Source organism: Dendrobates tinctorius, unplaced genomic scaffold (assembly GCF_039654945.1).
Source record: "Dendrobates tinctorius isolate UK_male_01 unplaced genomic scaffold, ASM3965494v1 ptg000232l, whole genome shotgun sequence".
NCBI classification, from domain to species: domain Eukaryota; kingdom Metazoa; phylum Chordata; class Amphibia; order Anura; family Dendrobatidae; genus Dendrobates; species Dendrobates tinctorius.
Genome location: NW_027361899.1, coordinates 5,919,468 through 5,933,156, shown reverse-complemented (window position 1 = coordinate 5,933,156; position 13,689 = coordinate 5,919,468). Strand labels below are relative to the sequence as shown.

Here is a 13,689-nt window from a genome sequence, read left to right as displayed (position 1 = left end):
TGGGAATGGACACCTCTGTGCCATTAAAGAGGGGGAAGGATTCTTCCTCTGAGGCAAAGGATAAGGGGAGTGGGAAGAAGAATGCCATCTAACTCAATCACCAATGATGGCGGTACCCACTCTGTTGATGCTGGCGTCCATTAATGTCACCAGCATAAAATCAAATACAGCTAGATTTGCGGCCTTTGATTTTCTCAGCCGTGTTGAAGCTGACATTTTCTTTTTGCAAGAGACCAGGCTGCCAAACATGGCAGAGGTGTTTAAAGGTAAGAGGGAGTGGAGACTCGGGCCCTCCTACTGGTCTCTTGTGGCCGAGCCGTATAGCGGAGTGGCAGGCCTTTTTACCGCACCAGTGGAATGCCGACAGGTTATTGAGTTAGAAATGGGGAGGTGCATGGTTCACACCCCCTGAGGAAGCTAATATCACTGTTGTGAAACGTACGCTGGGGTGGACCTGGTGCACCTGAGCGGCTATAATAACTGGCAGGCTTCATGTCTTTCACTATGTGTCTTTTGTAACTAATAAAATGTACATTTTATTGTAGTTTTGCGACTTTTTTTCCTCCCTTTTTTCAATTGCTATCAAGTCGGCACTACTCCTATTTATATGGGTATATTTAGCACACAGTTGCGTGATTTATAAGTATGCATTATTGGAGAATTCTGCTATTATTTCTATATGTAAACTGTGAAAGTGTTCAGAAGTGGCAGATATTTTAAGATATTGATTCTTCTTTCTAGTATAACATAATATTATAAAAATTAGTACAGAAAATTCTTACCTTGATTACTTCTCCTTCTCTTGACACTACGGATAAGATCTCATTGTACTTTGTATCAGAGAACTCTACCTCATTAATATTTGCAGAAATTGCAGCTAGATGAGGCTGAAATAAATTTATATGATTAACACCATCTAAACGCCCTGGATCCTGTAATAACATACACAAACTCCACTTTCTTTTTGTTGAATGTCAGGAATCACACATCTGATTGAGGGGAGCCACATTTGCTGCTGTGTTCCAACGGGGAATAGAGATCATTGCTTTATCTCCCTGTGATGCCAGATAACTTTTAATGTCATTGACATTGCACTTTATGTAATAGATCATCATTATTGTAACAGCCAAATGCTAATTATTTAATTTACTTATTTCTTCACTGATAGTCTGTCTTAAGCTGTCACGCCGTCCATCAAATCCCAATTGAACCCTGGCCTTCACCTTTTAAATGGACCTGGATTTACAACGGGATGCCCCGTTACAAACAGACAGACAGACAGAATTAGACGTTTATATAGTAGATTATACTTGGATTTTGTGCGAATCACTTGCTTGTCCAAGAATCTCCAAAAGTGCGGGGTCAGACACAAAGAAAAATCTTTGAAAAATCAGTCTTTTTCCCTCCAAATACCTGAAAGAGAAAACAAAAAAACATTCACCTGCCGTCTGTCAATGCTGCTTATTTTAATAATTGAATATAGGATGTCTTCTGCCGTTTAGGTTTGTGTCAGCTTTCCTCTTTCTAAACTTAAAGGGAATCTGTCACCCCTTTTTTGAGATATCATATAATGATATCATTCAATTGTGTGTCATATAAGGATTCTCTTAGTATTTTTGCTTCCCCGTGACCCCGCACCTTTCATGCATTTCTTCTTGTGTAGAGCAAGACAGGGAGGGGGGAGCAGGTGAATAAGCCCCACCCATCGGACCGGACCGCGGCAGTTTACATACATCTGAACCAATATAAAAAAGGTATTTATGGATGAAAGGTGCGGGGTCAGGGGGAAGCAAAAGTACTAAGAGAATCCTTATGTGACACACACAATTGAATGATATCATTATATGATATCTCAAAAAAGGGGTGACAGATTCCCTTTAAAGGGAAAGTGTAATAGTCTGTAGAAAACAACGGACTGTATGGGTGACAAATTGCACTGTACATACAGTATGTAGTAGGGGAGGAGGATGTTGGCTTTCAGCAGAGGTATTCACCAGTCATAAATAGCTCTGATCCAATGTGCTCTCATGCTCGTCCATTTATTTCCTATCAGTCTCACTTGTTTACAAATAAGATGAGAGACCGTACAGTGCAAAAATGTTATTCAGTGGTGCAAGAAATGCCGCAAAGTCAGAATGTTTTACAAAATAGAAAATCTAATAGTTTATTTTTATCCATTAACAAAATGAAAGTAAATTAACCCCTTAGTGACAGAGCCAGTTTGCAGCTTAATGATCAGGCCAATTTTTACAATTCTGACCACTGTCCCTTTATGAGGTTATAACTCTGGAACGCTTTAATGGATCCCGCTGATTCTGAGACTGTTTTTACGTGACATATTTTACTTCATGTTAGTGGTAAAATTTCTTCGATAAGTCTTGTGTTTATTTATGAAAAAAACGGAAATATGGCGAAAATTTTGCAATTTTAAAACTTTAAATTTTTATGTCCTTAAATCAGAGAGATGTGTCACACAAATTTCTTAATAAATAACATTTCTCACATGTCTACTATACATCAGCACAATTTTGGATGCAAATTTTTTTTTTGTTAGGAAGTTATACGGGTTAAAAGTTCACCAGCGATTTCTCATTTTTACAACAAAATTTACAAAACCATTTTTTTTAGGGACCACATCATATTTAAAGTCATTTTGAGGGGTGTACATGACAGAAAATACCCAAAAGTGACACCGTTCTAAAAACTAGACCCCTCAAGGTGTTCAAAGCCACATTCAAGAAGTTTATTAACCCTCTGCGTGCTTCACAGGAACTAAAGCAATGTGGAAGGAAAAAATTAACATTTAACTTTTTTTTGCAAAAAATTTACTTCAGAACCAATTTTTTTTTATTTTCACAAGTGTTAAAAGAGAAAATGAACCCCAAAATTTGTTTTGCAATTTCTCCCGAATACCCCGATACCCCATATGTGGGGGTAAACCACTTTTTCAGCACACAGCAGAGCTCGCAAGGGAAGGAGCCCGTTTGACTTTTTCAACGCAGAATTGGCTATAATTGAGATCGGATGCCATGTTGCGTTTGGAGAGCCCCTGATGTTCTTAAACAGTGGAAACCCCCAACAAGTGACCCCATTTTGGAAACTAGACCCCTTAAAGAACTTATCTAGATGTGTGGTGAGCACTTTGAACCTTCAAGTGCTTCACAGAAGTTTATAAAGTAGAGCCGTGAAAATTAAAAATATTTTTTATTTACTCAAAAATGAATTTTTAGTCCGCTATTTTGTATTTTCACAAGGCTAACAGGAGAAATTGGACCCCAAAAGTTTTTGTACAATTTGTCCTGAGTACGCTGATACCCCATATGTGGGGGGAACCACTGTTTGGGTGCATGGGAGAGCTTGGAAGGGAAGGAGTGCCATTTTGGAATGCAGACTTTGATGGAATGGTCTGCGGGCGTCATGTTGCGTTTGCAGAGCCCCTGATGTGACTAAACAGTATAAACCCCCCACAAGTGATCCCATTTTGGAAACTAGACCCCCGAAGGAGCTTATCTAGATGTGTGGTGAGCACTTTGAATCCCCAAGTGCTTCACAGAAGTTTATAACGCAGAGCCGTGAAAATAAAAAAATCATTTTTATATCCTCAAAAGTGATTTTTTTAGCCCCCAATTTTTAGCCCTTCAAAGTTGGTAAATAGTGGAAACCCCTCAATTATCGCTCTAACCCTAACCCCAACACACCCCTAAACCTAATCCCAACCCTAGCCCTAATTCTAACCCTAATACTAATTCGCCCTAACCCTAATTCTAACCCTAGCCCTAACCCTAATCCTAGCCCTAGCCATAACCTTAAACCTAGCCCTAACCCTAATGGAAAAAATATATATTTTCTTTATTTCATTATGTTTGCTTAACTAAGGGGGGGTGATAAATGGGGGGTGGGTTAATCACTATTTTTTTTATTTTGATCACTATGATAGTTTATCATAGTGATCAAAATGAATGAATGGAATCTGCCAGCTGGAGCCTGCAGATTCCTGGCGGGCGCACAGCGCATGAGCACGCCATTTTCCCGGGATCCAAGGTGGCGGCGTCCACCGGAGGACGTCGGCAGGACGCAGGACCACCGGGAGGGGACCCAGGACCACCGGGAGGTACAGGGGGGGGGAAATCGGGGACCCTATTTCTCTCTCCTCTGATGTGCGAACACATCAGAGGAAAGAGAAATTAAATGCAAAATTGCCGCTTTTTTTTTTGCGATCGCCGTTATAGGGTTAATAACGGCGATCGCAAAAGCGACCCGATTCATGTTCTCTGGGGTCTCGGCTACCCCCTGCAGCCGAGACCCCGGAGAAAATCCGACACTGGGGGGCGCTATTTACTTACTTTAAGTACCCTTAATTACCACCATTAAAAGGCGTATCGGCGGTCATTAAGGGGTTAACAAAGGAGCAATGTAGGTCCCATCAGTAACTGATGACCGCCCGTCATCTCCATCATCTATCTGGTGACAGCCCGTCCCCTCCATCATCAGTATCTGGTGACAGCCCGTCACCTCCATCAGTATCTGGTGACCGCCCGTCCCCCCTCCATCATCAGTATCTGGCGACCACATGTCGCCTCCTTCATCAGTATCTGGTGACCGCCCATCGCCTCCATCATCAGTATCTGGTGACCGCCCGTCGCCTTCATCATCAGTATCTGGCGACCGCTTATCGCCTCCATCCCTTCTCCTTGTCACTTGTACACAGGTTATGGAGGATCTCAGCAGGAGGTTATGCCAAACATCTTGTAGACCTGACCCCAGATCTTCTGTGTATGAGGCTTGTGTGGATACTTCTGTCTCCTCTGTGATCCCAGACTGACTGGATGATGGGAGATCAGGGATCTGTGGGGCGGGATCATCACCCCCAGGACTCCTCATTCTTAATGACATTGGTTGGATGTTGGGAGTCGTGGTCCGGCTGTAGAAGCAGACAGATGGCATTACATGATGGATAAGTATTGATTTTATTTACATTTCTCTTTCGTTCATTCACTTTGCATTTTGTTAAATGATAAAAATAAGCCATTAACACTTCTGTTATGGAAGCGTCTTACTCAGCAACATTATTGTGACACCTGCCAGGTTCTAGACAGCTGTATGAAGCCATAAAGTAGCCGTAAGAAGTACAAGAGAAGCAGCGCAGCACAGAAGCCTTTCACTCGGCTGACACAATAGTGTTTCTAGCAATCAGCTCTTATTCTGAGCAGAAGTCAGCTGTGCTGCTGGGAGGATGCCATGAGCAGCATCACACGTCGCCATACCCTGTGAGGGACTTCCGGCAGATTTCCAGCTGTTCGTGCAGATGAGGCAGCAGGTTGGCCATGGTCTCATCCCCGGCACAGCACTGAATGGCATTGGCATTTTCATGCGCTCGCTGCATTACCTTCATCCAGGTCTTGTCTATGCTCTGGAAGCGCTTGACCTCCTGAATGTGAAGAAAAGATTTATCTATCTCTCTCTCTCTCTCTCTCTATATATATATATATATAGATATATACACACTCCTACAGTTCAGCTGTGTTCACACAGAGGCCTCTCACCTGTGGCAACTGGCTGGCTATATCTCCAGAAACAAAGACGGCTTCCAGATATATCCAGAGGGTCTGAACCAGTAACCACTCCTCTAGAACATCGAATGACATGCTCAACTTATGGATCCAGCTCCGAATTTGGTTTTCAAAACGTTCATTGTATCTAGAACACAAAACGCAGACAATGATTCACTAAATCATCACTCACAGAATAGACGTCCTGGCATGGTACCCATACTGCACCCTCCTAGACAATTTAGGACAGTGGGCCACACACAATCAGGGAGACTCAGAGGTGCCAGGGGACTCGGAGGGCCAGAGGAGGCCGGAGTAATCCAATGAGTAACGCTCGCTGAACACTCCAAATGTTTATTAGATACAGTAATTATTATTATTTATTATTATAGCACCATTTATTCCATGGCGCTTTACATGTGAGGACGGGTATACATAATACATACAAGTACAGTAATCTTAAACAATACAAGTCACGACTGGTCCATGAGGAGAGAGGACCCTGCCCGTGAGGGCTCACAGTCTACAAGGGATGGGTGAGGATACAGTAGTCGAGGGTAGAGCTGGTCATGCAGCGGTTTGGTGGATCGGTGGTTACTGCAGGTTGTAGGCTTGTCGGAAGAGGTGGGTCTTCAGGCTCTATTTGAAGATTTCAATGGTAGGTGAGAGTCTGATATGTTGTGGTAGAGAGTTCCAGTGTAGGGGGGATGCAGGGAGAAATCTTGTGTGCGATTGTGGGAAGAGGAGATAAGAGGGGAGTAGAGAAGGAGATCTTGTGAGGATCGGAGGCTGCGTGCAGGTAAGTACGGCGAGATGAGGTCACAGATGTATCACAGATGTATGGAGGACACAAGTTGTGGATGGCTTTGTATGTCATAGTTAGGGTTTTGAACTGGAGTCTTTGGGTAATGGGGAGCCAGTGCAGGGATAAACAGAGAGGAGAGGGAATTGCGGGGGACAGGTGGATTAGTCGAGCAGCAGAGATTAGAATAGATTGGAGGGGTGCAAGAGTGTTAGAGGGGAGGCCACAGAGCAGGAGGTGGCAGTAGTCAAGGTGGGAGATGATGAGGGCATGGACTAGGGTTTTTGCAGATCCTTGGATGAGGAATGTACGGATCCGGGAAATATTTTGGAGTTGAAGTCGGCTGGAAGTGGAAAGGGCTTGGATATGTGGCTTGAAGGAGAGATCAGTGTAAAGGATTACCAGAGGCAGCGAGCTTGAGGGACTGGGGAGAGTGAGTAGCCATTTACTTTACTGGATAGGTCCTTTGGGGGGGGGGGGGAGTCGAGTGAGATGGGGGGGAAAGATGATGAATTCTGTTTGTCCATATTAAGTTTTAGAAATCTAGAGGAGAAAAAGGATGAAATAGCAGACAGACATTGTAGGATTCTGGTTAGTAGGGAGGTGATATCTGGTCCAGAGATGTAAATCTGTGTGTCATCGGCATAGAGGTGATACTGAAAGCCATGAGATTCTATGAGCTATCCGAGGCCGAAGGTGTAGATGGAAAAGAGCAGGGGCCCTAGGACTGAACCTTGCGGGACGCCGACAGATAGGGGATGAAGTAAGGAGGTGGTGTGCGAGTGGAAGTGAATGTACGGTCTGAATGACAAGATCCAAGATAGGGCGAAGTCAGTGATGCCAAGAGATGAGAGGGTCTGTGGTAATAGGGAATGGTCTACTGTGTCAAAGGCAGAGGACAGGTCCAGGAGGAGGAGGACAGAGTAGTGTCGCTTGGTTTTGGCGGTTAATAGGTCATTAGTGACTTTAGTTAGCGCAGTTTCAGTGGAGTGATGTGGCCGGAATCCATATTGTAAGCGGTCGAAGAGGGAGCAAGAAGAGAGGTGGGAGGACAGTTCAAGATGGACGTGTTATTCCAGTAGTTTTGAGGCATAGGGGAGAAGTGATATGGGGCGATAGCTAGATACAAAGGATTGCTCTAGAGAGGGCTTTTTGAGGATAGGTGTGATTAAGGCATGTTTAAAGCTTGAGGGGAAAACACCAGTTGCCAGTGATGGGTTGAAGAGATGGACTAGGGGTGGGATGAAGACTGTGGTGAGGTTTGGGATGAAGTGGGATGGGATCCGGTCAAGTGCACAGGTGGTGAGATGTGATCTTGAGAGTAAAGGGAGAGTCGATCTTGAGAGTAGAGTGGAGAGTCGATCTTCTGTAATGGTGGAGAAGCTGCTTTTGGAGGAGGAGGAGGAGGGCTAAGCAGTTAGGAGGAAGGGCTCTGGGGGTTGTCGACAAAAACTGTCTCTGATGTTATCAATCTTCTGCTTGAAAAAAGACGCAAAGTCTTCGGCTGAGATGAGTGGAAAGGGAGGGGGTGCTGGAGGACGAGAATAGAATTGAAAGTGTTGAATAACTGTTTAGGGTTGTGAGACAGAGAGGATATGAGAGATGAGAAATAGGTTTGTTTTGCTGTGGCCTTGAAAGTAGTGAGGGACTGTCTGAATGCGATACAGTCCTCGTTGGAGTGGGATCTTTTCCATCTCCGCTCAGCAACCCTGGTAGCCCGTCTCAGTTCTTTGGTCAGGGTGGTGTGCCAGGGCTGTCTGATGATATTCCGAGCTTGGGTATGTGTGAGAGGGGCGACCGATTCCAGAGCTACAGCCATTGTAGTGTTATATAGAGCGGCAGTGCCATCCGCATTGTGTAGGGAATCCTTTATAAAGTGAGTACAACACGATATTCAGGAAGGGTGATCTATGACTGTCGCAGGCTGGGATGCTATGGCATTGATCACTCCTATTGAAAACTATTGTGTACTTGCTTTATAAAGGATTATATGTTAAGGATTCCTATAGTCTGACAAATATTTGAAGAGAAGGGAACTTCATCCACGTCTCAGAAATAAATGGAGTGAAGAAATTATGCAGTCTCCTCTTCTCTCCTATTACTGCAGGACAACAAGAGACATTAAGCTGATATATGACCGAACTCCAGCTGACAATAAAATTGTTTTAAATCAGACGCTCCTGATTTATTAAGAGGTGCATTTCTGCAAATGAATCAGATGCATCTGACAAGTTTTGTGCGTCTCATCACACATTCTTTAAGGAACGTCACAGCTCCTCTTGCAATAGACAAGTTATGGCGTCATGCCCCAGCTTTGGTCATTGTGGCAGAGCTTGGAGAAAATGGCGTGGAAATGCCAAAAGTCGCTAAATTTTTGCAACTTTACAAAGCAATTTTCACCAGTATTCTGGCAAAACTGTTTTGATGAATTGGGACCACTCCGTGCTGGGCAGTAAAATATTGGAGGTTTAGGGTACTGTGGTGTAGTAACCACTGTGTATGTAACCCGATTGGTCCAGTGTGGAAGGTCCCGCTGAGATGGAGCTTCATGGCTAATAGCCTGTGAAGTGGCTGTGGTGAATGGCTGCACGTGTCTGAGAGTTCCCAGGGGAGGGAATGAACGTCTGCAGTAAGCTGAAGCAGCCATGAGGAAACCGTGACGTGGGTGAGATAAGTGAGGCTAAGAGAGCCTTTATGCTGGACATTGTACAACCTGTGTGAACACAGGGTTTACAGAGTGAAACTCTGCCATGGAGGCTCTGCTATTTATATGAAGTTTTGTTGCTGCTGTGGGTTTATGTTGTTGAATAAACTGCATGGACTATGCTTGCTTTATGGAAAATCTGTGCCGGATCTGATTTTGTGGCTGCTGAGCGAGTATCCCCTACCTGAATAACAGCGCTACCTCACAATGGAGAAAGCTATGGGCATTGTTGTAGCCTTGTTGATGGGAGCAACGGAAAAGGACTGCAAAGTCGGTTGCTAAGGGCAACGCTGAGCCAAGAAGGCTGACGGTTGGGGAAGCCACTGCCCGGCTGTGGTTCTGGAACCGTGGGGCGGCCTAGTGAGTAAGGCACTGTCCGGATCGGTGAGCCCAGTGCGGCCGTTATAGGATACCTCTGCGGTAGAGGGGTCCGAGAACCTGCGCGGCCAGCAGGTGACGGTCGTGAAAACCGTGTTGTACTGACTGGGGTCAGTGAGAAAGAGACTGGTGATTGATAGGGTGCCTCTGTGGAGAAGAGGTATCCGAGGACCTGTGTGTTCGTGTTGTACTGACCTGGGTCAGGGAGAGAGACTGTGTACCTGGAGGTTTCAGTGAGCAAGGTCCTGGAGGGTCAGTGTTGGGAGATTCTAGGAGAAGAATCGGATCCCTGGAGCATGTGGTATGACCTTGGACCTGGTGAGGTGTGAGTGTTGGGCAGTCTCAAGAGGAGATAGATGTCCTGAAGAGCACCCGCTAAGCCACTGGACCTGGTGAGGCCGGTGTGTTGGGAAACCCTGGGAGGAGGGCCGCTCCCTGAATAGCACCCGGTTCACCCTGTGTGTTGGACGGTCTCAGGCGGAGACGGAACGTCCTGAATAGAACACAGACAGGACACGTGAGTTTTGTGTGGTGTGTTGGTGTGGCCGGTGTGTTGGGAAACCCTGGGAGGAGGGTCGCTCCCTGAATAGCACCCGGTGCGCCCAGTGTGTTGGACGGTCTCAGGAGAGGCGACGGAACGTCCTGAATAGCACACAGAAAGGACACGTGAGTTTTTGTGTGGTGTTTTTTTTCTTCTTTTCTCAACTTAGCCTGCGGTGGCTCAGTGGGAGTCAAGAAGGTGACAAGCGGCTTCCTGTAACTCGGCGGGGTTACGAAGAGGACAAGTGGCTTCCGGTAACTCGGCGGGGTTAGGAAGGGGACAAGCGGCTTCCGGTAACTCGGCGGGGTTACGAAGAGGACACCAGTTGCTGTGTGTGTGAACAGCAGCCGGTGGTGTCGGTGATCAGTGACAGCAGGAGCTGTGGTGGTGCCAGGAAGGACTTGTGTGGTATCGTAAGAGAGACAAACTGTGTTGTGTGAACTGTGGTCTGAGAAGACCGGTATAACGGACATGGGGAAGTCCCGAAAGGGGGCGGTGGCCCAAATCGGGGTGGCGTCCCAGAAGGGGGCGGTGACCCAAATTGGGGTAGTAACCCAAAAAGAAGTGGAGTCCCAGAAGGGGGCGGTGACCCAAATTGGGGTGGTAACCCAAAAAGGGGTGGAGTCCCGGGGGCGGTGACCCAAATTGGGGTGGATCAGGAAATGGCAGCACTGGTTGCCTCACTGGGTATGTCTGGGAAACCGCAGTGTGTCTGTATGAGTTTTGAGGAGTGCGGCATGTATTTTCCGGATAATGACGGGCCACAGGTGTGTACCGTGATGCTGCACCGGGAAGGAGTCTTTGGTAGATTGGACTCAGAGAGTCATGTGACTCTGACAGGAACTGCTCTCGTTTTAGCTCTGACCGAGAAAAACGCCGGGGTTCGCTGTAAACATGGGGTCACGGTGAACTATGCAGTAGACAGAGTAATGTTTGAGGGGACCAAAGGTGGTGAGTGCTAAGGGGGCGGGATACCACGGGACATAGTCTATGCCTTGGAGAGGGGCCGGGACTTTGTTTTTTTTGATGATGTATGGTCGGACAATGGAGACGTTTCGACTGTGGGGCCAGCAGACACTGAGACAGTGACGGCTCCTGACGTGGACAGGTCAGAGGTAGAACTGTCCGGAAGAAGAAGTACATCTGCCCAACTTACTGACCTGACGGCTCGTGATATGACGGATGGTGGACTGGGAGATGAGACGACTGGGGGGAAAACACGGTTAAACGGTAACGGGACGGTTCACTCGGCTGACAGGACTGACCCAGTGGTACCCTTTGACAATCATAGAATCATAGAATCGTAGAGTTGGAAGGGACCTCCTGGGCCATCTGGTCCAACCCCCTGCTCAATATAATCAAAGAAGTAGTGGTGCGACATGTGCTGGCCAAAAGGGAACAAGATCATGAGATACAGTTGATAAAAGAGACAGTGGAAGAACATCTCGAACGAGAAAGAGTCCTGAGACAAATGGCCGAGCACACGGTGGAGGGGCTCAAGAAAGAAGTCTTGGAGCTCAGAGGCCACCTGCCCACCTGGCAAAGTGTGAACAAGAACCTCAAGGAAGAGATGGAGGAACTCCTAGGAGTTGTAAAAAGGCTTCTGCGGGAGAAGTTGGACGAAGACTTACAGGGGGTGAGCGCGAGTGATAATAAGACAGAACTGCCAGTAGCCATCGTGGCAAAGGGTCATAAAGTCATCAAATCGTGTGAAGTTGGTGAGTTAAGAACTGAAGAAGACAGTCACCCGGTCGGGTCAACGGTAGTGAGGGAAGTGTCCGTGGTAAAGCTAGAGCTTTCGGTCCAGGAAAAGAGCAAGACCACGACCTTCCAGTCTGTGATTGATGTACCAGAGGACATGCAAGAAGCCTGTGCTGAGGAAGGTGTGCATGAGGCTTTCAAAGAGGCGGTCAAAGCGTGTAAGGTGCACTGGGCACCTGAGACTCGGCAGTTGGTGATAGTATCAGCCAGAGAAGATACATCAAACCGAGCTGTCCTGAAAGAGATGCATCTACAATGTCTCCACACCAAACAGCTGGTCAGGCGGAGTAACATGAAGGCTGCTCGACGCCTAGAGTTAGCAAGGGAGGCTATGGATCGGCTGGGTTTGCGGAAAGATGTGGTTCCGGTACCCAAAGCTCTGATTGGGAGAATCATTGGAAGATCCGGGAAGGTAATGCAAGACCTTGTGAATATCTCCGGTGTGGTGAGGGTGAGGATCCCTCCTGATGATGAAGACCAGGTATCCAGTGAAGTGGGTAGGATTCCCATCATGGTGGTTGGCGCCGTGGAGAGCCTGAGAGACTTTCGGATGCTCGTGGAGTATCGAGTGGGGTACCTGCAAGAGATTGAGCAGTTAAGGCTGGACCGCCGGCGAATTAATAAAGAAGTACGGAATACCCGGTGGCGGCCGCCTCCAACCCAAGATGTAAGGACCCGAAGGGTTCCTCCAAGCAGTGACGTGGCAGATGGCCGAAGAATGTCAGCAAGTGGTAGTTCGACTGGCAGGATGAGGTTGAGAGACCGTAGTTCCTGTGAGATGCTGAATGAGTCAGACTCAGGCCAGACAGTTGGCCCAACTAAGACTGATAACCGTACCAACCGGGGGAGCGGTTCGGGGAACGGAACAAACAGGGAGAGGAATGTGGTGACTAGACAGTGTCTGATGACGCAGACAGACTGTAACTGGAGGGCCAAAGATCAGGGCCGATATTCTGACCGCTGGGGGCGGGGGAGGCCTAACGAAGAGATGAGGCCGTATGATAGGAGATGGTTCTCTTGACCTGTGGGGCAAGGTGTAATGAGTGCCCGGTCGCGAGACCCTGGTGTAATGCGTTCAACCCCACAAGTTTGAACAGAGGGGGGAGGTATGTGGTGTAGTAACCACTGTGTCCGCTAGGGGGCGCTGTGTGGATATCCCAGGAGAAAGGATGAATAGCAGAATACTGAATGGCCATTATGTATCTCAAAGTGGGCGGCTTTGAGATGGAGACTTATGTGTTGATCAGCAGTGATACTGCTGAGGTGCTGCTTTAATGTGACAGGGAGAAGTCTCCAGGTAACTAGGGAGATGGGCGGGCCAGTTACCTACAAACCCACCCAGGGGGTGTGTTTAAAGAACACTTGTAAAGAGTGTGTAAGTGCTTGAAGGACCTGTGATGAGGTCAGAGTCATTTGACCCGGTGGGCGTGGCTATGAACCATATAATGTGGCCAGGGTAGGTCACATGTGGTGAATGCAGGGACCCGATTGGTCCAGTGTGGAAGGTCCCGCTGAGTTGGAGCTTCCTGGCTAACAGCCTGTGAAGTGGCTGTGGTGAATGGCTGCACGTGTCTGAGAGTTCCCAGGGGAGGGAATGAACGTCTGCAGTAAGCTGAAGCAGCCATGAGGAAACCCTGACGTGGGTGAGATAAGTGAGGCTAAGAGAGCCAGTATGCTGGACGTTGTACGACCTGTGTGAACACAGGGTTTACAGAGTGAAACTCTGCCATGGACGCTCTGCTGTTTATATGAAGTTTTGTTGCTGCTGTGGGTTTATGATGTTGAATAAACCGCATGGACTATGCTTGCTTTATAGAAAATCTGTGCCGGATCTGATTTTGTGGCTGCTGAGCGAGTATCCCCTACCCGAATAACAGCACTACCTCACAGTACATACCCACTTACGAGAAAAAAAAACCAGTCCGTAATCTGGACAGAAAAAACAGACGAGTGA

At 47.1% G+C, this 13,689-nt stretch overlaps 1 protein-coding gene across 1 annotated transcript in view; it reads right to left on the bottom strand.

The window, feature by feature from the left end:
- Nucleotides 1-13,689, bottom strand: part of DNAH8 (dynein axonemal heavy chain 8) — a 418,964-nt gene that overhangs the window by 201,383 nt on the left and 203,892 nt on the right. Inside the window, exons 37-40 of the mRNA XM_073556422.1 lie at nt 5,544-5,697; nt 5,265-5,428; nt 1,311-1,413; nt 783-887 (exon numbers count right to left, since the gene is read on the bottom strand). Of these exons, the coding sequence (XP_073412523.1) occupies nt 783-887; nt 1,311-1,413; nt 5,265-5,428; nt 5,544-5,697 (526 nt within the window). The remainder of the gene's footprint in view (nt 1-782; nt 888-1,310; nt 1,414-5,264; nt 5,429-5,543; nt 5,698-13,689) is intronic.